Source organism: Oncorhynchus clarkii, chromosome 9 (genome assembly GCF_045791955.1).
Source record: "Oncorhynchus clarkii lewisi isolate Uvic-CL-2024 chromosome 9, UVic_Ocla_1.0, whole genome shotgun sequence".
NCBI lineage: Eukaryota > Metazoa > Chordata > Actinopteri > Salmoniformes > Salmonidae > Oncorhynchus > Oncorhynchus clarkii.
Genome location: NC_092155.1, coordinates 65,054,319 through 65,079,514, shown reverse-complemented (window position 1 = coordinate 65,079,514; position 25,196 = coordinate 65,054,319). Strand labels below are relative to the sequence as shown.

The following is a 25,196-nucleotide window of genomic DNA, read 5'->3' as shown; positions in this document are numbered from 1 at the left end:
TGAGTTCTGTTATACTCACAGACATCATTCAAACAGTTTTAGAAACTTCAGTGTTTTCTATCCAATACTAATATGCATATATTAGCATCTGGGACAGAGTAGGAGGCAGTTCACTCTGGGCATGCTATTCATCCAAAAGTGAAAATGCTGCCCCCTATCCCAAAAGAGTTAACCAATTCCACTACCTAAAAATAGTAAAGCTCCCTTTGCTGGCTCTAACAACCACTCAATCAATTTTCTGCCTGTTCTTAGTAAACTGATGGAGAGAATTGTTTGACCAAATACAATGCTATTTTTTAGAGAACAAGTTAACAACTGACTTTCAGCAGCACTCAACTTGTACTGCACTGACTCAGAAGACAGATGATTGGTTAAACTAAATAGATAATAAGATGATAGTTGGAGGTGTATGGTTACATTTCAGTGTAGCCTTTGATGATATAGATCAGAAGTTGTTATTGAAGAAACTCACTTGCTATGGCTTTACATCACCTGCCATCACATGGTTGGATAGTTATTTATCCAATAGAATCCAGAGTGTTCTTCAATGGAAGCTTCTATAACACTAGATATTTACTGTGTGGTGTCCCTCAGGGCAGATTTACACAAGGCTAGAATGACTTTGACACAAACATCAACTGTACTAGTTGTTCAGGCTCTGTTCTTGTCCCATCTTGATTACTGTCCGGTAATATGGTCAAGTGCAGCAAAGAAAGACTTAGCAAAGCTGCAGCTGGCTCAAAACAGAGCAGCACACCATGAAGTCCTTAACTGCAAAATAGAGAACTAACATCAACAACATGCCTGCCAGTCTTTCCTGGTTGAGGGTTGAGGAGAGATTAAGTACCTCTCTTCTAGTTTTTATGAGAAGGATTACTGTAATGAAAATTCCAGATAGTCTGCATAATCGAATAACATTCAGCTCAGACACCCATACATACCCCACAAGACATGCCACAAGGGGTCTCTTCAAAGTCTCCAAGTTCAAAATGAATTCACGGCAACGCACAGTATTATACAGAGCCATAATCACATGAAACTCCCAAGAAAACAGCAAAATGACCTTTAAAAAGGGGACACACAGACACATTCTAACACACATTTTCTTTGTATTGTTTGTATATTTTTTTGCATTGTTTGTTTATTGTTTTATTTTACATTTGTGTAACTGTCCTTGTCTATCAGTGTATCAGTGTTAGGAAAAGTAGCTGCTGCTTCAGAAAAAGCTAATGAGGATCAGAATAAACCAATAACATTCCATATGTCCTACCACTCAGAATGCATGTCCAAAGCATTGCTTCATACTAAGTTCAGACATATGATCTTAATTTGATTACCCTGTTACAGGGGAACTTTCCTGCAATGCAGGACATTTTACATTTGTAGTGTATTTGAAGTTTAAAAAGGCTTCTGAAGTGTGTAATTTCCACTTCGAAATTTCAAACATGATTTTGCTGCTGTAGAACACTGGCTCAAATTAAGATCCTCCAGCTGTAGTATGCTAGTGTTGATATTAAGCTAATATTCATATCAGGCCAAAGTGAACTCACCGGCTGCAGATCCTCCATGCTTATGGGCAGCTCTCTTAGAGTCAGCAGCAGGTCCAGTCTGGAGTTCAGGTAAGGAATGTTGCACATCTGTAATGGGGAGGCAGTTACATGAGTAATACACAGTCACAGAATGTAGACACAGAACACACACACACATACCACATGCACACCACACACAAACACACACGCACACAAACACACACAATATCACACATTCTATTTATATGTGATTTTTCAAATTGATTTAAAAAACTCTCCGTCTATTGGGATCCGCTTAAGAGACACTTTGGGGTGGCTACTAATTACTTCTTCCTAAAGACTCTCCTCAACCCTTCCTCTCTAACAGGAGCAGCTACATCTAAGAGCTAAGATTCCCTGGTGGGTATGTTGTGGGCTGTCTTGTCTTCAGTTTGATTTAGCAGAGAAGCTGAAGGCTTGACATCTTGAAAAGATTGGCTGAGCTGCCTAGTCGACCTTTGGGTTGGTTGCTAACCTCTAATGAATCACTCTGGGTTGTCACGCAACAGTGTCTCGTTCATGCACAGGTGCATCAGGCCCCAGACACTGTCGTTCATGCACAGGTGCATTAGGCCCCAGAAGCCTAAGGGCCTTGGTCTGATCGGGATTAGTGAAAGATGTTAGGTTTGGGGTTATTTCTTGATCCTAGTAATTAATCAGCTACTACAGACAGCGTGTAGCTGAATCTTTTGTAATATACATTTTTCAAGACCCGCTTATTAACATACTGATACATATGACCTACCTAAATAAAAACATTACTTTGAAAATTGTTACAAGGGACATCCCCTTTTAGTTTATCTCAAAGGTTGAATATGGGACTCACTAAAACCCCTCTTACCCAGAGAACCTTGGAAACACTACAGGATGCATGTGAACTGAGGACACAAACTGTGATGCTAAGCCCTTCCACCATGAGAGGTGTTACTGCCACAATGTCTCCCAACATATCCCTATGCATGGTGTCAGATCATAGTGTGAAGAACATGGCCGGCTGATCTTGCTTCTTGAGGCATCTGCCATCCCTTCTGCCCATCATCAACCACATGGGGTACTTTTACAGTGTATCTGGAGGTGGGAAGCCTCATCATCCAGTATGTGTGAAGGGGGATAAAGGTGACTAAGGATACAGCAGGACTCCATAAGGAGAAGAGGAATCATAGAGGAAGAAATGCATATTATTACCATGCAAATCATTGATGCAGAAATTACATAACATCAGCCTCCTGGATTTTTTTAAAAATATATAGCTCAACAAAATTACATATTGGTTTCCTTACTAATGTTTTAGCATTTGTGGCACAATTCCCATTCCAGTCATGGGACCGATATTAGCATTTTTCGCACATCATGTTCAAATCATCTCTAAGTGACTTAGTTTCACAATAAATTGAATATACTTTTGGATGATTTGAACGTGATGCATGAAAAATACTAATATCAGTCCCATGACATGAATGGGATTTGTGCAACAAATGCTAAAACATTAGCATGTGGAAACAGTGTCAGGGTAACTAGACCAAAGCATGGATTGCTGTAATACATTGTCCATAGACTGCTTACAGGGTAAGTCAATCAATGTGTCATTATGTAATTTGGGTGAACTAACCCTTTTCAGGAATTGTGGTTTATTTTGTAGATCCATCACATCCCCTCATTAAAATTCACATGGTGTTTTTAATTACTTTAATTGGTCATCCATTCATGAAGCATGCACAGCACATGGACGGTAAGAGCTTCTTCTAATTTATGTAAACAAAATCAAAATTGGCAAACATTAAGGTTTATCTAGGACATCTGTGATAAGTAGGTACGGTAAGGCATTACCGTAGTCTTGGAAAGCATGGCATGCTAAGATACTTACCTCCATCATGTACTGGTCCACAACATGCAGCTCTGACACAGACCCCTTGTAAGATTTATACATTTCCACATCGTCTGAGGTAGGTACAAATCTATAAAGGAAACATATTTAACATATTTAAATGTATGTCTTTGTTATGTTCTTTTTTTGTCTTTGTTAAACATAAATCACAACATAAATCCCAGTTTCTCATTTTTCATGTCATAAGAGAGTTCCCTCTTGATTGTGTCATAAGAGTCAATAAGCAATGTTAGGGTTGAGTGGATCTGCTCTGCTTTGCTGCAGATCCAAACAGTAGTTGACATCTTATCGATACGGTGTGACATTTCATTCCTCCTCAATGTCTAATAATAAGTCAGGCTAAATATAATGCCTCCCTCAGTCAGTCAGTATAGTCTGACTATAGATCAGTTGTCTACATAGTCTGAATGGCACTGAGGCTTTGGTAATTGAATAAAAGGAGTCACCATTTTCAGTTACAATGCATAAATGAAGTGAAATACAACAAACACTTTTTCACAAGACACACAATCTGGGCTTCATCCAAAATGGCACCAAGTAGTGGTAGCCATGTAGTGCTCTATAAAGGAAAATGTCAATGTCCCATTTAGGATCATGCAATGCCATGCCCCCTTTCTCTCTCTTTCTCTGAGAGAGCCATAATGCTAGGCTGATTTCCAGTGACCCGGAGAAAGGGGAGTGATTAAAAGCCAAGTAGCTCTGATGGCTTCCGTCAGCTCCTATGAAGCAGCAGGACCGTTGATGCCAACCACGACCATCCAGTCATTCACTTGCACTGAGTTTGAACCCAAATGGAATCTCTTTTTCTCCTATCCTCTGTCATCTGAGTGTATTTCAACTCCAAACCAGACATTCACTTTTTCATGAGCCCTGGGATGTGGCGCTGGATTAGAGCTATAGAGCTATGTCATTAATATTGCAGGCCCTGTGGGGAGTGGTTTCTATCAGAGATTGTATTCCTGATGCCCACGCGATGCCACATTAAAATATATATTACGTTTTCATAGAATAAATATAATCCTCTATGAGATACATTAGATCACAGTTCTTTGATCAGGTCAGCACCTCACCGAAAGAAAGCACTGAGTAAACTGTAGAGAAGGAGGTAAGCATTTTACCCGGCTTTCAGTGTTATACCCCTGAGAGTAACTCAATAGTGTCTATCTCCTCAAATACCTCACCAATGAAAGTTTTATTAGTAGTCTGCTCTGGTAAAAGGTTCTGGCATCTGCTCTTTAGTATTAGAGCAAATGCTATAGAGACTACTGCTTGTGCCTTGTCATGTCTCATAGGCTTCATTGGGTTTATTCCTGTATGTATGATCCCTGTATGTACCCTGCACTCGTAACACTTGTTCTTACACAACCTAATGTTTTACCAACCTGCCCCCTTACTGGTCTTGTGTATGTACCATGTCAAATCTTACAAGTTATACTGCTGCCCTGCATCGGACTTGATTCAATCCTGCATCAAGTCTGCATTTGTTTCCTTCTCAATGCAGGCAACTGCAGTTGTATCCAAATTCGAGATTAATCTGCAACATGAATGCAACATGTAATCCCTTCTTACCTCCTCAGGGAAGTGATCTGTTCGTCAGAGAAGCCTCCCTCACCCTCATTAACCAAGAACAGTTTGTCCTTTAGTTCTCCTGGCTGCACATGGAAACTTTTGAGGAAAATATCTGGGGGGAAAATCAGGAAAACAAGATCAACACACTCACTCAAAAACGACACATGAATGGTTTTACTCTTGACAGGGAGATACTCTTTTTCCTGTACCTGCAACTTGAAATGAAATAACTGAAGACAAAAGGTGCTTGGATTAATTATCTCTCTCGAGTGCCTTTGGGGTGCACTCATTTGTATTCTATCAAATACAAACTGATGGGAATTTTTGTTTTACCTAACAACCTCTGTGTATACTGCAGGAGCTGGGAAAAGTAGTACACTATCACACTAAAACACTTTCAAATGAAATATGGTAAGGAATTATTGTGATATGCAGTCAGGGATGGATTCATGCACTGATTGAGTAACACCCAGTTCAAGGTTAAGGTTTTAGAAGTAGTATGCAGCTAGATTCTATGCTATTCTCCTCGTCTTAATTTAATAGGTCGACCGTCAGTTAATTAAAAAGCCCCAATCTGACAGGGGTGCGCGGGGTGCTCACTGCCCTCTGCTTCTTTATGTATTGATCATTCCGCTCTGCTCTGGGCCAAAGCAAGAGGTCTCATCTAGAAGGAGAAATAATGTTTAAGTATTTCCTACATTACAAGGTCATTTTAAACACCACGCAACAAATATATTCCATTCCCTTCCGTCCTTTTTACTTTCCTTTCCTCCATGTTAATTATGTTACCTTGGACCACCATTTTCTTATATTATGTTAAATAAGAAAATGGTGGTCCTCTGTAGCTCAGCTGGTAGAGCATGGTGCTTACAAAAGCAGGATAGTGGGTTAAATTCCCAGGACCACCTATACCTTAAAAAGTTATGCACGCATGACTGTAAGACACTTTGAGTCTGCTAAATAGCATAAATGATATATTATATAACATTTGTGTTGAGTGAGTGTTGAGAAATACAGGTATAGTGGGTAGTCAGTCACGACCCTTGATGTTTTTATTTACCTTGGATGTAATGTGACAAGACTGATTTTTCTAATCTTGCCACATCAAGACTAAAGTTATTTTCTATTCAAATATCAGTGTCTGTGTAACAATTAACATGACAAAATGTGTCAAAATCATCCTGATATACGACATCCAGTGATGACAGGGCAACAGGGGAAATGTCCCATGGGGGACCAGTACGAAAAAATAGTATGAAAATGCTTTTTCAGTTCTGCCGACAAATATTCTATAGGATTGAGGTCAGGGTTTTGTGACGGCCACTCCAATACCTTGACTTTGTTGTCCTTAAGCCATTTTGCCACCACAATTTTGGAAGTATGCTTGGGGTCATTGTCTATTTGGAAGACACATTTGCGACAAAGCTTTAACTTCCTGACTGATGTCTTGAGATGTTGCTTCAAAAAATCCACATAATTTTCCTACCTCATGAAGCCATCTATTTTGTGAAGTGCACCAGTCTCTCCTGCAGCAAAGCACCCCCACAACATGATGCTGCCACCCTCGGGCTTCATGGTTTGGATGGTGTTCTTCGGCTTGCAAACATCCCCCTTTTTCCTCCAAACATAATGATGGTCATTATGGCCAAACTGTTCTATTTTTGTTTCATCAGACCAGAGGACATTTCTCCAAAAAGTATAATCTTTGTTCCCTTTGTGCATGTACAAACTGTAGTCTATTTTTTTTTACGGCAGTTTTGGAGCAGTGGCTTCTTCCTTGCTGAGCAGGCTATCAGGTTATGTCAATATAGGAGTTTTACTGTGGATATAGATACATCTTCACAAGGTCCTTTGCTGTTGTTCTGGGATTGATTTGCACTTTTCGCACCAAAGTACGTTCATCTCTAGGAGACATAACACGTCTCCTTCCTGTGCGGTATAACGGCTGCGTGGTCCCATGGTGTTTATACTTGCGTACTATTGTTTGTACAGATGAACGTGGTACCTTTAGTTGTTTGGAAATTGCTTCCAAGGATGAACCAGACTTGTGGAGGTCTACAATTTTTTTCTGAGGTCTTGGCTGATTTATTATGATTTTCCCAAGAGGCACTGAGTTTGAAGGTAGGCCTTGAAATACATCCACAGGTACACCTCCAATTGACTCAAATTATGTCAATTAGCCTATCAGAAGCTTCTAAAGCCATGACATAATTTTCTGGAATTTTACAAGCTGTTTAAAGGTACAGTCAAACCTAGTGTATGTAAACTTTTGAACCACTGGAATTGTGATGCAGTGAATTATAAGTGAAGTAATTTGTCTGTAAACAATTTTTGGATAAATTACTTGTGTCATGCACAAAGTAGATGTCCTAATCGACTTGCCAAAACTATAGTTTGTTAACAAGAAATTTGTGGAGTGGTTGAAAAACGAGTTTTAATGTCTCCAACCTAAGTGTATGTAAACTTCCGACTTCAACTGTATTTGGCTAAGGTGTATGTAAACTCACAATACTCCATATTCAAGTAATTTACATAACTTACATTACTATGAAGCGGCAGACACGGAGATAGACAGGGCATGGGTGCTGAAAGTAGGCTAATTCATGTAAACAGTCTTCATTTTAATTTGACTTTAGGCTACTAACAACAAGAGGGCTTTGCGTTGGAGCCTATTTTTTCCTATTCATAAAATAAGAGGTAAGCCTACCTGTTTGGCAGATGAAATGAAGGTGTACTATCCATATACTATGTCAGTCACCATACACTACTTAAATATCTCTGTCAGTGAAGGGCTTTGTGTGTTAAAACCAGGGCTCAAATTGAGAGCATATGTGAGGGAATTGTGACTTTTGTTAAAGAAAATGGCTAAAAGCATAGGCCTACCTCTTGTTACCATAAAAATTATGGAACTGATTATATAAAGTGATCTATAACGAAGCTTTAGTCCGCAATGCTTTATACTAGAAACAAGCTGTTAAATGCAGGGGAAAGACGTGACTCTGATGCATATGGGATATCTTTGGTTTCTCTACATGACATTCAGAGGCTGCGCTACAACCCTCTATAGCCAAGGAGACAAAAATGTACTTTGCTTGGGAAGTAATGTGTGATTCTGTCACTATCAATTGATGTTCATTTCAACAGACTATTAAAAAACATACTAACACTAAATCAGTCAGGAGCAAGCTAGCTAAGGAACACAAATGTATTATTTAGGCTATATTATTATTATTTCAAGGCTATAGCTTGCCATTTAAGAAATAAATTGTGAAGCATTTGTGACACATTACTGGCTGGCTGGAGTGCTCAGGATTTCAACACACATCAACAACATCACTTCAACAATATGCCCATAAATTTCGCATTTAGGCTGTATATAATGACATTTTCAAAAATAATCACTTAGAATTATGTAATAATTAAATGAAAAATGCCATATTAGGCTATACAGTCATTCTACACTGCCTTTGAATTCACTTTTAGAAACCCGAGTTTGGCCAGTCTTTGGTTTGAGGATCATGCGGTGAGCTATGCATGCCTACATTTTTACATTTGACATTTGAGTCATTTAGCAGACGGTCTTATCCAGAGCGACTTTCAGTTAGTGCCTAGTTTGTCAATTTAGCCTAGCAGATGCTCTTGTTCTCCCATGCCCTAATCCAGGCTGTATCACATCCGGCCGTGATTGGGAGTCCCATAGGGCGGCGCACAATTTGGCCGGGATAGGACGTCATTGTAAATAAGAATTTGTTCTTAACTGACTTGCCTAGTTAAATAAAGGTTAAATAAAAAATGAAATGCATAACAATTACAGTCAACAAAAATCTATTTTTTAACAACAATATCATGGAATCAAACAGTAGTGTTGCATGGGTTTAAAAAAAGCCATATTACAACCTATGTGTTATGATAATTGCGTTGTTTGCTCTATAACCTGTTAGTCCATATGCCTTGCGACCAGGATATAAAGGCCTAAAGGCCGAGACAATAAGAAGACACAGTAGCAGAATAAATTAAACCAGAGAGCAACCTCTGTCAGGTGATGTCCACAAAGTATATTGCATGTAACAAACAGTTAACCTACATAATGGTCAAGTAAGGTAATGTTTCCGACATTTTCGGACCACTAAACAACTACTGATATAGAACCACGGAGAGTTCCCGCAAGTCGCAAAGAAAACAAGAGCTACCTCCACTATTCCAGCACCATTTAAACTTCAACATTTAAACATAATCAAATCACCGATGCTTAGTCTAATACAGTGACAACTAAAAGATGCCAAAAACGATTTAGTCCAATCAACATAAGCTAAATATGATGGTGTGTTTGCGTGCGTGTTTGTGCAAGTAGAAAAAAACATGTTGACTTACCCTACTTGTAGAGAAACACCAATGCCATCCTCCTCTCTTTCATGTTGACAAAACGGTCTATCACTTTGTCTGACAGTACACACTTTTATTTTTTGTTGTCCTCGCTGGCTAAATAGTTGTTCGCTAGCTCAACTTCCTTTCATGGGCAACTTTAGCTAGTTAACGTTAGCCTTCTACATCTAGACACATATTGAACTTCCATCGTCTCAGGCCAGGGGCACAATGTATGAATTAATGGTTGGATCAGTATCGCAGATACAATCATTGGCCAGTACGAATAATTAAGTAAAACCACAAGACCAAAAACTATCTCCATCCATGGCTAAGTTAGGAAAAGGCCAATTTTAGCTAGCTAGCCACCAGAAGACAACAACACAATAAGATGCAGCAATTCAAGTTGTTTCTGTCAATGACGTATGCTCTCAATACGATTTTCATAGAAGTGACGCCAAATCCAAACTGGCTTCCCTTGACACTTTTTCTTGGTGCGACCAGGACCAGTCACAGTTGAGCTCACTCAGTTTAGCTCAATGCTGATTGGCTATTATTTTGTACTTTTTTATCAAGAGAGGCCAAATGCTCACTGGCTTCCTTGCATTCAATACTATGGGCGGCAACAATGTCATACTCTTTCGGACCAGACAGCATGAGATAGATGGCCTACACATACAGACAGAAGGGTGCTGTTTAACTTGCTCAGATGCTTTCTCCAGTGAGATACATTCAGCCTCCTGTGAATTGAAGGAAAATTATGGAACACAGAAGAGACAAAAGATAAATGAATGTTTCCCAAATGAAAAGAAGTTGATCATTGATGATCAGATACTTCGGTTGGAACTGGTTCTGTTGCACTTTATTTTTACAATTGATAAACAACTTTGGCACTGTTCTAAACTTAGACTATCCTCTTTTTTTACCTATACCCTGTATAGAAATCAAAACCACTTCGGTGCTGCTGCATGCACTCATTTGTTGTCATGCCCTACTGTGGTATTACAAAATATTGTAGTTGTCTCCAGTCAGGTAAAATTATGTAGAATTGCATAAAATGCGTTTATAAAAGGCATTTTTCTTCTTGAACCGCAAATAAGATTATAGATTAATGCAGCGCTTTTGTTAAAATAGAGATATTTTCACCCCTACCCTTGTCTGCAGTGTTCTGCGGCTCTACAACCATTCTGGCTACTTTGCCATGTAATGCTTACAAAACCAAGAACAGTTTCTAAAACTGCATATCTAAGGCACTGGTCTGTTCTAGGAGTGAGGGTAAACGGTAGGCATGATCTCTGCTATGCACTTGATGTTTTCATGATTATTTTGGGTTCAGGAGAGGGTCACTTGTTTACGTTCAGGGAGGGTCAGGTAAAAATATATATTTTACTGGAGGGCCATTTATTTTCATTTCAGAGAGGTCCAATGTTCTCCAGGTATCACTCATTATAAATAATATATAGTTCCTTAGAAAATAGCCATTTTTGATGTCACCAAGCAGGCCAAAACAGTCTTTTCAAACGGTTCTTAAACTAAGGGCATTATCATAATTTTCACAATTTCACAGTATTATTGCAACTTCATAGTGTAGAAATATATATATTTATTTTTAACAATAAAATCACATTTTTGACTGCACTAAGCCTTTAAGAGCTGTGATGTTCTACTAAAGATTAAGTGTTCAAGTAATTACCTGATGTTGCTATGCTGCTGCCTTAGCTTTGGCAGAAAGTTATAGAAACAGAGTGAACCACAGGTGTACTTTTAATTGCTAATCCAGTCATTTCTGACTGTGCATCCCAAATGGCACCCTATTCCCTACATAGTGCATTGCTTTTGACCAGGGTTCATAGGGCTGTTGGGAATAAGATGCCATTTGGGGAACACCCTCAGTCCTCAATGAGACACTGGATAATGCTCTCAACACAACCTTGATTAGACATGCTAATATAAGAGCATACTAGGGAGCTCTCGTGTCGAATCAATCACCATATTAATTAAGCACATGTTTAAAAGTACAAGAAGGGCAAGCTCTGGGATGGTACTACACAGTGCACAATAAAATATTTCCTCTTAAAACTGAGTGGGGTATTTGAATGTGTGACCTTGGTGATGTTTTCCTCTCTGTGTGAAACATCTAATGTATTAATACTATGAGGTTAACTAGTCTTTTTTGCTTGTCTTAGAAAACTGATCATTGCAGTCTTCTAAGCTATCAAACAGATAAAAGGATTGAGAAAATCCAACTGGCGTAATCTTCTTCTGCTGCAGATGTAGGATCTTAATTTGAGCCAGTTTGCTACAGCAGGAACATAATCCTGCAGCAACATGACATGTGATTTATTATGTATATTATAATAAATTGAACATTTTCATAAGGAAAAATCAAGTCTGAAATTTCAAAGTGGAAATTACAAACTCCAGAAGCCTTTTTAAAACGGAAATACACTAAAGTTTAAAATGTCCTGCATTTCAGGAAAGTTCTCCTGCAACAGGGTGATCAAATTAAGATCCTACATTTGTAACTAGCTATATGGAATGTGCTTCACTCTTTGATATTCAATATTTTTCTAATCCATTTAGTCCATCACAATCTGTTTCGTCGGTAATACCTGGAAAAAGAGTGAGTCATGACCTGAACAGTGGTTATTGACTACATAGTATAAGACCCACGATAAGTCATTCTGTTCTGTTTATCTCCTTTCAGGGTTCAGATATTTTCTTGAAGGAATGAAGACAAACACAACGCCATATAACCACCTGTCCATGACCATCCTGCATGCCTCCCCTGCTCCCCTGCACTTATCTACGTGTTGTCATGCAGCCTGCCTGCGGCATAGAGACAGGCTATAGCCCACAGAGACCACATATAAGCTCACTGCTAGAAGGGAAAATGCTCTTAATCTCATCATAATACAGCCACCTGGATATAGATAGTTCATATCCATCTGTTTGAATGTAAAACTGTAAGCTATATGCATAGCACTTTGTCATTAAGGATAAGAGTGTTATGATTGCAAACGCAGAACATAACCGTTATACTGTAATAACTACGTATAATAACCATTCATTATTTATCTAAATTATGTATTGTAATTTACAATACACTAATAGAAGTCATACTGTATGTATCTAGCAACAATATTAGCTATAGCTCCTTGGATAAATAGAGAAAATACTGTCACTGTCCATGCACAACAGGAAAATAATAGATAACAGCTAGTTAGCAGAGATCCTGCTGATGAGCATGCAGAGCTCATCTAAAGCAAGCATAATCTTTGTGTGTGTGTGTGTGTGTGTGTGTGTGTGTGTGTGTGTGTGTGTGTGTGTGTGTGTGTGTGTGTGTGTGTGTGTGTGTGTGTGTGTGTGCGTGCGTAGCACCCTTTTCCCTCTCTCATGCTGGGGGCAGAGAGATGCATCACCTGGAGTTGCCCACAGGCGGTAGTCACCAAGCACAGTGCCTTACATTTACACCATTTTAGCAGACATTCTTATCCAGAGAACGACTTACAGTACTTAATGCATACATTCTCGTACTGCTCTCCAATGGACATCAAACCCACAGCCCTGGCATGGCACGCACCATGCTCTACCAACTGAAACACATGGGGCTGCCTAGTCAGAGCACAACTTTCCAGGGCACAGAAAGGAGAGGAGCACACTTGGAGTGTATCCTATCCTGTTCTATCCTATGACAGACGCTCATAGAAACTGTCGCACAGGACTCCATCCATAATTCATGGCCATGCATACTCTAATTGTGTTGCCAGCCTGCACACTTGTACTGATGCCATTTAACAACCCTCTCTGCTGCCCCACACGTGTATCACTTCACTCTTTCTGTGCCACTTTGAAGACCTGCGAGAAGAGAACTCTCTAAAATATTTTTTCCTCATTCTCACACGCCACATGCACACACTTTATCTATTGGTCTTAGGTTGCCTTGAGCTACGCCAAGTCATAGACTTGGTCCCGAGTGGTACAGCGAGACACTGCATCTCAGTGCTAGAGGTGTCATTACAGAACCTGGATCGATTCCAGGCTGTATCACAACTGGCAGTGATTGGGAGTCCCATAGGGCGGCGCACAATTAGCCCAGAGTTTTCCGGGTTAGGGTTTGGCCGGGGTAGGCCGTCATCGTAAATAAGAATTTGTTCTTAATTGACTTGCCTAGTTAAATAAAGGTTATATTATCATTTTTTAAATGATGCTCCACAGAACAGCAGTCAAAGCCATTAAGTGAAGAAGAAAAAAGATGGAAGCTTTACCCATAGAAATAGAATGTATGTCCCCATTTAATTGCCAGGATTAGCGGGTCCAAGCTCATTCTATTCATTCTATTTCTATGGCTTTACCAAGGTTCTGATAGACTCAGACTGCCCCCTGTAGACATACTGTGCAGTTCACAGGGGAGAACAACCCATATCAGGTATCTACACTGAAACTAGCAAATGTATGCACTCACTACTGTAAATCGCTCTAGATAAGAGCTTCTGCTAAATTAATAAAATGCAAAAAAAAATAATGTCTCAAAGCATGTCTCAAAATGTCTCAAAGCATTAATTCTATTCCAATGCTTCAATGTTCAACCTAATCCTTCAATGCTGGTTATTTCTTGCGTCTTGTTATGTAGCTACTGTACAACATTTTTTGCATCTTTTCTCAAGCAAATACATGTGGTATGGAGATTAGATGGAGAATGAGTCAATACACCGATGTAAAGCTCATAGAGTTTCCTTATTAAGTACTACCATCTGGTGGTTGCAAAAAGGTGATATATTACAACTCAACTACAGTAATCAAGCACTGAGTGTAGTTTCAAACAAATCTGTTATCAGCGAGAAAATAATGTTGATGGGTCTGATAAGAGGAATACCCATGTGAGAATTCTGTTCATAGACTACAGCTCAGCGTTCAAACCCGTAGTCCCCTCCAAGCTCAGCATCAAGCTTGGGACCCTGGGACTGAACACCTGCCTCTGCAAGTGGATTCTGGACTTCCTGACGGGCCGACCCCAGGTGGTGAGGATAGGTAACATCACCTCAACCATGCAGACACGCAACACGGGGGGCCCCACAGGAGTGTGTGCATAGTCCTGTCCTGTACTCACTATTCACCCACGGCTGCGTGACCACGCATGACTCCAACACCATCATCCAGTGTGCTGATGACATGACGGTGGTAGGCTTGATCACAGGCACGATGAGAGGTCAGTGACCTGGCAGTGTGGTGCCAGGAAAACAACCTCTCCCTCAACGTCATTAAGACCAAGGAGCTGATCATGAACTACAGGAAACGGTGGGTCAAGTACGCACCATCCACATCGACAGGGCTGTAGGGGAGCGGGTCGCAACCTTCAAGTTACTTGGTGTCCAAATCACAAAATAATTCAAATGTTCCACACCCACACACACAGTCGTGAATAAGGCATGACAGCACCTCTTCTGCCTCATGAGATTGAAAAGATCTCTAAAAGTTTGACAGCTGCACCATTGAGAGCATCTTGACTGGCTGCATCACTGCTTGGTATGGAAACTGCACCACCCTCGAACGCATAACCCTACAGAGGGACAGCCCAGTACAATGCTGGGGCCGAGCTCCCTGCCATCCAAGACCTCTATATCAGGCGGTGTGAAAAGACCCCGCCCAACCGAGCCACACTGTTTTCTCTGCTTCTGTTTGGAAAGCGGTACCGGAGCAACAAGTCTGACACCAACTGGCTCCTAAACAGCTTCAATCCCCAAGCCATAAATAAGACTGCTAAATAGCTAACAAAATGCCTATCAGCATTGACCCTTATATTTTATTTGTATTTTTGCACTGTCTCTATGCACACTCACAGGATTCTACACATTCACACTGACACTCCAACACACACACCCTTAATTTGTTCACACACACATAATACACAAACACACATTCATACTGACTCTACATACACGCACACACACTCACAATCAATCATCATATACGCTGCAGCTACTCTGTTTATCGTACAGTATATCCTGATGCCTAGTCACCTTACCCCTATACATATTTACCCCCGCCACTCCACTCCAATATCCCTGCACATTGTAAATATGGTATTGGAACTGACCCTGGAACTGACTGACTGACTGATATAGCTTACTTACGTTCTCGTGTTTTTCTCATTTCCATTTCTCATGTGTTTTTGTTCTACTTTACTTTATTTTATAGTATTACTGATATTGATTGCTGCATTTTTGGGAAAGAGCTCGCAAGAAAGGCATTTCACTGCACATGACAATAAAACTTGAAACTTGATAAATAAGTTGTGCACAACCAGGGGAAAAATGGCCAGAAAATAGAGCATATAGTTGTGAAAGCATATAGGCCTATCACCTCAAACTTCCATACAAGTCATTGTAAAGCTACTTACTAAAGTTGTGAGCAACCTTCGTATTGAGCATGATGTGAAGGTTAATGCTGGGCTCGGTGATCCCGCCAAATGTTCCCAAATCTTGAACTGCAAATTGCTCATACAAGCGTGAAGTGTCAATTTCAATGTTCCCAGCGTTTCCCCGTGTCCAGCATGATTTCTCTATCTGCCGAGAGACCAATCACAATCACCACAAAGACAAACTGGATTCTCTATGAAATGCAATGATCCAGGAAGCTACAGAGACACTGTAGAGAATAATTCCCTACAGTCCTCAAGGAAATTAGGAAGTGGAATTTAGGTAATTCCTTATCATTGCAAACTATCAGACAAAACCTTCTCACGAATTGGACTCAAGTGTAGCGTCATATAAGGCGATATACCATAATATAACATAATTGACAATGTGCGCAACTATATTACATGGTTACAAATGTAATAAAGAGGGATAAATAAAACCATTGTAGTACCTTATCAGAACCAACCTCATCCCAGTGGAAGGCCCTGGTCCGCACTGTTAAGGGTTTTCTACTGGGCTTAAAGGGCAATGGAGGAGGCATAGGAATGAAGGGGGGAGCTGGCACCATTGAGGGAATGGGTACAGGGACAGTGGCGGGGACAGGGACAGGATCAAGGACAAAACCAGGAACAAGTGCAAGACCAGGCACAGAATCAGGGGCAGGTGCAGGGGAAAGGACAGGACCAGGGAAGGGGACATTCACTAGTAACTTCACAGGGCTGCAGGGTTTTGGGAGAGGCGAGGTTGGAGGTTTACTCTCAATCTTTTCTCCAGCCGATAGATTATCTGCACTGGAGACAAGATCTGTTCCTCGGAGGCCTTGTCCGTCAGTGGACTTGTTCTCCTCCAGAATGTGTTTGACATTGTCATAGATTCTTAAAGCCTTGGTTTCCTCATAGAAGTGCTCAGTCTGAGACGTGCGTTTCCAGTTCAGGCATAGCTCATCTATGGCCTGGACCCAAGCATCCCTCTCCTTCTGGATGGCTTCTGTGCTTTTGGAAAGTTCTGTCACAGGTACCTGAAACCTGCAATACAACAACATAACTCACCTTAACATCCTCTATTGGCATTAAACAAACAATGGCAATCACTGGGCAAACAATTGAAATCTAAATGTATGGTATTAGATGCTGTCAAATAGAAGTGCTTATGGTGTGTTTATATAATACATACAGTGATGAGAATGGTGTGTTGGTAGCAGCAATCCTCAACTGTTCAGATATACATTATTCTGAAGCATGATTCTGTTAAAAAGTTACAACATTGTTGCTGTATTTAGATATGTATTTTTAACTAACATTTTAAAATGTTTCATTGACAAAACAAATTACTACAAGAACACATAACCTAAATTCCTTATGCTCGCTTCTCTCATCCTAAACACCTACCGGCCTAGTCTCAGAATGGGTTTTACATGGTCACTCACTGGTACTCATTCTTGTGGGTCAAAAGAGTGAAGGTGTCACAGCTGCGTGGTTTCTCTACACTCGCTTCCCCGTCTGAGAAATGAATGACAACTGGCAAGGATGACGAGGTGACCATGTCCCCATCTGCACCTACCCCCCGCCGGCTGATGGGGAGCAGGGTCAGCTTGCCAGGGTGAAGGTGAGCCTCGTACCTAACAACAAAAGCGTAGATCACATCATGATGTAGATAGTAAACAACTTATAGTCAATGCAGGACTCTTCCAAACTTTGTAAAAACACTGTGCAGTAGTAGTAGTAGTAGTTGTTGTAATAGTAGTAGTAATTGTAATAGTAGTAGTAATTGTAATAGTAATTGTAATAGTAGTAGTAGTAGTTGTAGTTGTTGTTGTAGTAGTAGTAATAGTAGTAGTGGTAGTAGTAATTAATGTTCTTGTTGTTGTAGTAATAGTAGTAGTAGTAGTAGTAGTAGTAGTAGTAGTAGTAGTTGTAGAAGTAGTAGTAGTCTAGTATAGAACACAAACATACTTCACCCATTTAAACGATGCCAATCCACCTCTCTGCAGGAACAGCAGGCCCTCCCTGAGGCTCTTTGGTGCTAGAAGCAGGGGATGCACACACGTGTCTTCACTGCCCTCCACTGGATGTCTGTAGATGTTTCTGTAGATTATCTTGTTTACAAGTTGCATTATCTACACAACAAAACACAACATCAGTGTGAAAAAGTCTCAATCAAAATCGTGTCAATTGAAAATATAAAGTCCTCAAAATGTCTTCAAACTTTATTTAAAGAATTAATGTCCCGCTGTTAACCAATTAGGGGAAGTGATTGAAACCTCTCACATCTCTTATGCCTATACACAAACCAGGCTGCTGTCCACCTCTATTACAGGTTAGGGATAACTCTATTACCTTGCGTTTGTCCTCCAGTGAGGTGGCCTCCAGCTCATAGGGTTAGGGTTAGGGACGACTCTCTTACCTTACGTTTGTCCTCCAGTGAGGTGTCCTCCAGCTCATAGGGTTAGGGGCAGGGGCAGGGGCAGGGACGACTCTCTTACCTGGTGTTTGTCCTCCAGTGAGGTGGCCTCCAGCTCATAGTCATGTCTTCCTCTGAAAGATATAGAGAACTTGGTCCCAACTCCGTCATCACAGCTCTTAACACACAGGAACGGCAGCTGCCGCTTTACGATGCCTTTCTCTATGCTGCACACCATTTTAGTGTTGAAGTCAATCTAAACATAGAGTATAGAGATACACATTATTCTGAGATGATCACTGCTTTTACTCAATGATGCATGACATGGACAGTATGTACCAGCACACTACAGGCTTGCATTGTACAGTATTGTTATCACAACTCAGGAGTTGCTGTTTACTTACAGTAATGGAAGTTGTAATACCTGTTTACAGTTTTTCCCAATTGTTTACACACTAAAACTGGTCTATTAGGCACAATGACCCAAACCTGTAACTAATTTACCAGAAGCAACACCAAATCTGCAATACAACTAGCACATGTTTTGCTTTACACTCAGATTGCAATTCTATAACAAACATTTGGCAATTCTCTACCTTTGGCACAACCTTCACAGCTAAAATCCCTTGTGTGCAAATGAAAAGCAATACTGTTCAACAAGCTATAGCAGAGGGAGGTGGAGGGTGAAGACTGCGGGAAATCCAACAGATTATTGAAAACCCTGTCATCTTCTACAACATCAGAGTGAGCTTATCAACCATAGCCCGCATCTTGCATTTGTGTTCCTTTCTTGTTTGAGTACACACAAACAATTTAACAAAATCTTAGTCTTTAGACTGAAATAGGTTCTGAAAGTAGTGTTTTGAATATGTCACATTAGAATGATCTCATTTGTCACTAAGTTAGATTCATTTGATGTGTGTTTGTCTCATTTGTATGCAGTTTCATTTTGAGCAGGGAGAACATGATTTTGATTTCTGTGTTTCATTTTGCAAGATGTCAGTGGGGTTCGGGGAAATTGGCTAACTGTTTTGTGTTTTGTGTTTAGAGTTTTGAGTACCTGAGATGTAGTTTCAGCAAACATGTGTTATCATTTGGGAAAAACTGTAAATGCGAGTTGTGATAACAACTAACCCAATGTCAAAAGGGTACCCATATCTGACTCGCCTGAAGAATGCGCTTCTGCCACCTGTAGCGGTTGTACTTGTAAACACTGAAGTTGTACTGGGAGGCTTGCTGTTCCTGCAATGAAGATCAATACACCAATGAGAATGATGCAGGACAAAACGTTATGAACACATCAAAGAGTGATCAGAAACATCCAGTTCTACGTTGGTGGACAGGACAGTGGAACCGCATAACTTAAAAATGTATAGTGAATGACAGAATAACATGCATGACAAGTACTGTGTCATGCGTAGATAAAGTCCATTATGCGTGTGCACAGACCGTCCAAGGTAACTGTCAGGCCTTGTTGTTGCCATGGTTTCCCGTGCTGAATTTAAGGCCCAGTAGTAAAATACCTATAGCCTGGTCCCGGATCTCTTTGTGCTGTCTTGCCAACTCTTGAGGCCAATGCGTGACAATGACCATAGGAGTTGGCAAGACGACAAAAACACATTGTTGTGGAGGTATTGTAATACTGGGCCTTGGCAAAATAACACAAATCGATCTGGGGCCAGGCTACATAACAGTACCTCTGTGGCCAGGCTTTGCTTTAGCTGCTCCTGATTGCTCCTCCTGGCCTGGTTCAGGGCGTCATCGATGGTCAGCTCCCCACTCTTCACTTTCATCATGATGCTCAGCTGCATCTCGTTGCTCAGCTGGACCAGGAGGACAATGATCACAGATAAGCAATGCATATAAATTATAGCTAGTGTTCCGAATGCACCGAAATGATAGCTAATGATCTGAAGGCACATAAATTATAGCTTGTGTTCCAAAGGCACATAAATGATAGCTAGTGTTCTGAAGGCACATAAATGATAGCTAGTGTTCCGAAGGCACATAAATGATAGCTTGTGTTCCAAAGGCACATAAATGATAGCTAGTGATCTGAAGGCACATAAATTATAGCTTGTGTTCCAAAGGCACATAAATGATAGCTAGTGTTCCGAAGGCACATAAATGATAGCTAGTGTTCTGAAGGCACATAAATTATAGCTAGTGTTCCGAAGGCACATAAATGATAGCTAGTGTTCCGAAGGCACATAAATGATAGCTAGTGTTCCGAAGGCACATAAATGATAGCTAGTGATCCGAAGGCACATAAATTATAGCTTGTGTTCCGAAGGCACATAAATGATAGCTAGTGTTCCGAAGGCACATAAATGATAGCTAGTGATCCGAAGGCACATAAATTATAGCTTGTGTTCCGAAGGCACATAAATGATAGCTAGTGTTCCGAAGGCACATAAATGATATCTAGTGTTCTGAATGCACAGAACGCTTCACTTTGCATAGAACAACCACTGGCGTAGAACACACCTCACAGCCCCCACAAGGTAGGAGGGCCACAAGCTTTGGGGGCCCTCATTTCTTTCAATGTGAATAATGATTAGTGAGAAAGTTACAGACGCACAAATATCATACCCCTAAGACATGTTAACCGCAAAACTGAGCTACGCAACTGAGAACAACTAACAACTAACACAAGCACCTGTCAAACAAATGTGTCACAACAGGAAAAAAACATCTTGATTTGTCTTTGTATCAAACATTTTATATTTAGATTTGTGAGAATCTTAGTTCCTCTTTAGTGACAGAATAGAAGATCTGCATGTCTGGAATTAAGGAAGTAGAATCCCCAAAGGAAAGTACCCACACAACTTCCTCACAGCTTGTTTCAGTGTTAGTATAGAAGCTTACTGACTATGCTATTACAGTCATACAGATGCCTATTGAATAACAACTATTTCTACGGTCCATGTCTATGGTCCTCTGTAGCTCAGTTGTTAGAGCATGGCACTTGTAACACCAGGATAGTGGGTTTGATTGACCCAACCACCCCAACATATAAAATGTATGCACGCAAGACTAAGTCGCTTGGGATAAAAGGGTGTGCTAAATGGCATTAAACAGATATACAGTTCTACAAATCATGACAGTCAACATGTCATTAACAGTTCAAGAGAGAGAATGGAATACCAGAAAATTTGCCTTTTCATTGAAACGAACAGCATTAATCATAATGTCATTGCTTGGAATGAGGATGTTGTTCAGTTACGGAGGCTGAAATGTCATAATCTTACCTGTGGCACGGCTACTGAACCTTTTCTGTCCATCAAAGTGGGGTTTTGGTTCCTGGGCCCTGCCTGTGGCAACATAATGTACGGGGTTTCAAAAGAAAATCTCAGCAAAACTTTCCTGTCTAGAATGCATGGAGTTTTTCACCTAATTTACAGTAACACTTCCTTTAAAATCCATCTAAGAGGAAAGGAGAAGAAAAGGGATTTACCGGTCTCTATTACCCCACCCACCTATCAGATTTCGCACCTCTCTGGTCTCTATAGTTTCTACAACGCTCAACAAATGGTGTGTCAGTTCTTGAGTCAGTTCATGTTGTGACTTGCTCCTGCAATTAGTTTTTGCCCAGTAGTCTTTATTTCATGATGTTGTGGTTTTGTCTAAAAGACTAGGCCTATTAAGGAGATAAATATGTATAAATTGTTGCATATTGTGTTTATATTTTTGTTCAGTATATATATATACAGTATATATACTGAACAAAAATATAAATGCAACATGCAACAATTTATAATGATTTTACTGACTTGCAGTTTATATAAGGAAATCAGGCAATTTAAATAAATTCATTAGGCCCAAATCTATGGATTTCACATGACTGGGCAGGAGCGCAGCCAATCAGAATGAGTTTTTTTTCACAAAAGGGAATTATTACAGACAGAAATACTCCTCAGTTTCATCCGATGTCCGGGTGGCTGGTCTCAGACGATCCTGTAGGTGAAGAAGCTGGATGTGGAGGTCCTGGACTGGCATGGTTACACGTGGTTTGCGGTTGTGAGGCTGGTTGGATGTACTGCCATGTTCTCCAAAACGACATTGGAGGTGGCTTACGGTAGAGAAATTAAGATAAAATTCTCTGGCAACAGCTCTGGTGGACATTCCTGCAGTCAGCATGCCAATTGCACACTCCCTCAAAACTTGAGACATGTGTGGCATTGTGTTGTGGGACAAAACAGCACATTTTATTGTCCCCAGCACAAGGTGCACCTGTGTAATGATCATGCTGTTTAATCATCTTCTTGATATGCCACACCTGTCGGGTGGATTGATTTTCGACAAAGAAGAAATGCTCGCTAACAGGGATGTTGAACATTTGTGCACAAAATTTGAGAAAAATAAGCTTTTTGTGTATACGGAACATTTCTGGGATCTTTAATTTCATGAAATATGGGACCAACACTTTACATGCTGCGTTTATATTAGATAGCACTATCTTCTGTATACCAGCCCTATGTCAGGTATCAAGGTAAGACCCAAGTGCAGACTGTGTGAAGTAACAAGGTTTATTCTAACAGAGGCAGGCAAACAACAGGTCACGAGCAGGGGTTGATAATCCAGAGTAGGAGCAAAAGTACAGGACGGCAGGCAGGCTCAGACGTGGTCAGGCGGGCGGGTACGGGGTCAGGACAGATAGGGGTCAAAAACCAGGAGGAAGAGAATAAGCGAGGCTGGGAAAAGACAGTAGCTGACAGGACAAACACTGGTAATCCTGACAAACTAGCAAAGACAGACATTAAACACAGGTATAAATACCCAGAGGATAAGTGGGGAAGATGGGCGACACCTGGAGAGGGTGGAGACAAGCACTAGGACAGGTGAAACAGATCAGGGCATGACAACCTAAATTGTCACAACACAACTGATTGGCTCGTATGCATTAAGAAGGAAAGAAATTCCAAAAATGTACTTTTAACAAGGCACACCTGTTAATTGAAATGCATTCCAGGTGACTACTTCATGAAGCTGGTTGAGATAAAGCCAAGAGTGTGCAAAGCTGTCATCAAGGAAAAGGTTGGCTGCTTTGAAGAATCTAAAATGTATTTAGATTTGTTTAGGACTAGAAAACAGGGACTAGAAAAACACGCTGGTAGGCTTGATGAGACAAGACGAACTGGCAACAGACAAATAGAAACGACTTGTATATATACACAGGGGTTAATGGAACAAATGGGAGACACCTGGTGGGGGGTGGAGACAAGCACAAGACAGGTGAAACAGATCAGGGTGTGACAATTTCAATTGACTGATTTCCTTATATGAACTGTAACTGTATATAAACTATAAGTAAAATCTTTGAAGTTGTTGTATGTTGCGTTTATATTTTTGAACAAAAGACTCGGGAAGGAAGTACATTTTCTTAGAATTATAACATTGCTCTGTGCTTCTCCGAGCATGCACTTTGTATAGCCTATATATAGCCTATAGGCTATTGATTTGATTGAGACGACACTAAATAGCCTACAGGTGCAGTTGATAGTGCACGCCCAACGGAGAATCAGAGATGAGTGGCGGCATCTGGCACACATCAATATATAGCCTAATAAGCAACTTTTTGGGGGGAGAGTGAACAGTTGTTTTTATAGGGTTACAATAGCAATACAATCATCAAAAAACATACTTTCCCCCCTTTTTTTAACAAACACACCCTCCCCACCAACCTATCCCAAACATACTCTTGGCAGCCCCACCCTATCCCCAAACTAATATTGAAATGTCAACTACAAATTACATAGCATTCCCCTGGACTAGTTTAAAAAAAATAACCTCCCCCTAACTGAAATTGAAAAAGCATGAGCTTCCCCCACTTTCCTCCAGATCCCCATTCTGTAAATGTTGAACCATCCCTTAGCAAAACCTACAGATTTAAAACTTCTTCAGGATTGGTGGGTCCCCTGTGGGACAGTTGAGCTAAAGTGATTAACATGAGGTTGTAAGAAACAAGAACATTTCCCAGGACATAGACATATCAAATATTGGCTGAAAGCTTAAATTCTTGTTAATCTAACTGCACTGTCCAATTTACAGTAACTATTACAGTGAAAGAATACCATGCTATTGTTTGAGGAGAGTGCACAGTTTGAATATGAAAAGTTATTAATGAACGAATTTGGCACATTTGGGCAGTCTTGATACAACATTTTGAACAGAAATGCAATGGTTCATTGGATCATCTAGTGACCAATATCCAAATTGCACCTGGGCTGGAATAATAAATTATAGCCTTTCTCTTGTATTTCAAAGATGGTACAAAAAAAAAAAAAAAAAAAAACGTTGTATTATCCTTTACCAGATCTAATGTGTTATATTCTCATAAATACCTTTCACATTTCCACAAACTTCAAAGTGTTTCCTTTCAAATGGTACCAAGAAAAGGCATATACTTGTTTCAGGGCCTGAGCTACAGGCAGGCATGTCATTTTTGGTGAAAATTGAAGAAAAAAGGGGGCCAATACTTAAGAGGTTTTAAGCAAACAAATAAAGGCAAGCAATTACATAGGTACAAGTGAAGAGTTTAAGAACTGAAATGTTCACAACTATTGACTCATAGGGAGGCGCAGTATGCCCACACTCATCACAACTCTCATCACCATTGAGATGGAGTTGAGTTTAACTCAATTTGATTGAAGCCTGATTATTTTGAGAGCTGTGTTTGCGTTCTTAGTTATCATCCTGTTTGTTGTTTTGCTTTACAGTTTGTCAACTACTCTCAAGTAAACTTCTCATCCGGATTCCTGGGGATTGTACAGCTACAATATTGTCTGCTACTCACTGAAACCTCCATGGAAAGCGGCTCCCTCACTCCGACTCACTGGCGGGGGATTTCCTGCACAAGGGGGGACACGCACGAACTCGCACCTCTGGCAGTCAGCAATGGTAGGCTACCTCCTGACCATTATAGAAGAGTTCAATGTTGGAAATCACCAATAATCCAGATTCCACGAAATGTTAAATCAACTCAACTGGGCG

The 25,196-nt window shown here is 40.4% G+C and overlaps 1 protein-coding gene across 1 annotated transcript in view; it reads right to left on the bottom strand.

Annotated features, from left to right (window-relative positions):
- LOC139416750 (protein diaphanous homolog 1) overlaps window positions 1-21,529 on the bottom strand; it is a 47,961-nt gene extending 26,432 nt beyond the window's left edge. The window contains exons 1-11 of the mRNA XM_071165788.1: window positions 21,455-21,529; window positions 19,901-20,026; window positions 19,371-19,445; window positions 18,286-18,459; window positions 17,756-17,919; window positions 17,230-17,421; window positions 16,255-16,828; window positions 15,785-15,950; window positions 5,023-5,134; window positions 3,433-3,523; window positions 1,551-1,637 (exon numbers count right to left, since the gene is read on the bottom strand). Coding sequence (XP_071021889.1) covers window positions 1,551-1,637; window positions 3,433-3,523; window positions 5,023-5,134; window positions 15,785-15,950; window positions 16,255-16,828; window positions 17,230-17,421; window positions 17,756-17,919; window positions 18,286-18,459; window positions 19,371-19,445; window positions 19,901-20,026; window positions 21,455-21,529 — 1,836 coding nt within the window. The remainder of the gene's footprint in view (window positions 1-1,550; window positions 1,638-3,432; window positions 3,524-5,022; window positions 5,135-15,784; window positions 15,951-16,254; window positions 16,829-17,229; window positions 17,422-17,755; window positions 17,920-18,285; window positions 18,460-19,370; window positions 19,446-19,900; window positions 20,027-21,454) is intronic.
- Window positions 21,530-25,196: the final 3,667 nt, after the last annotated feature.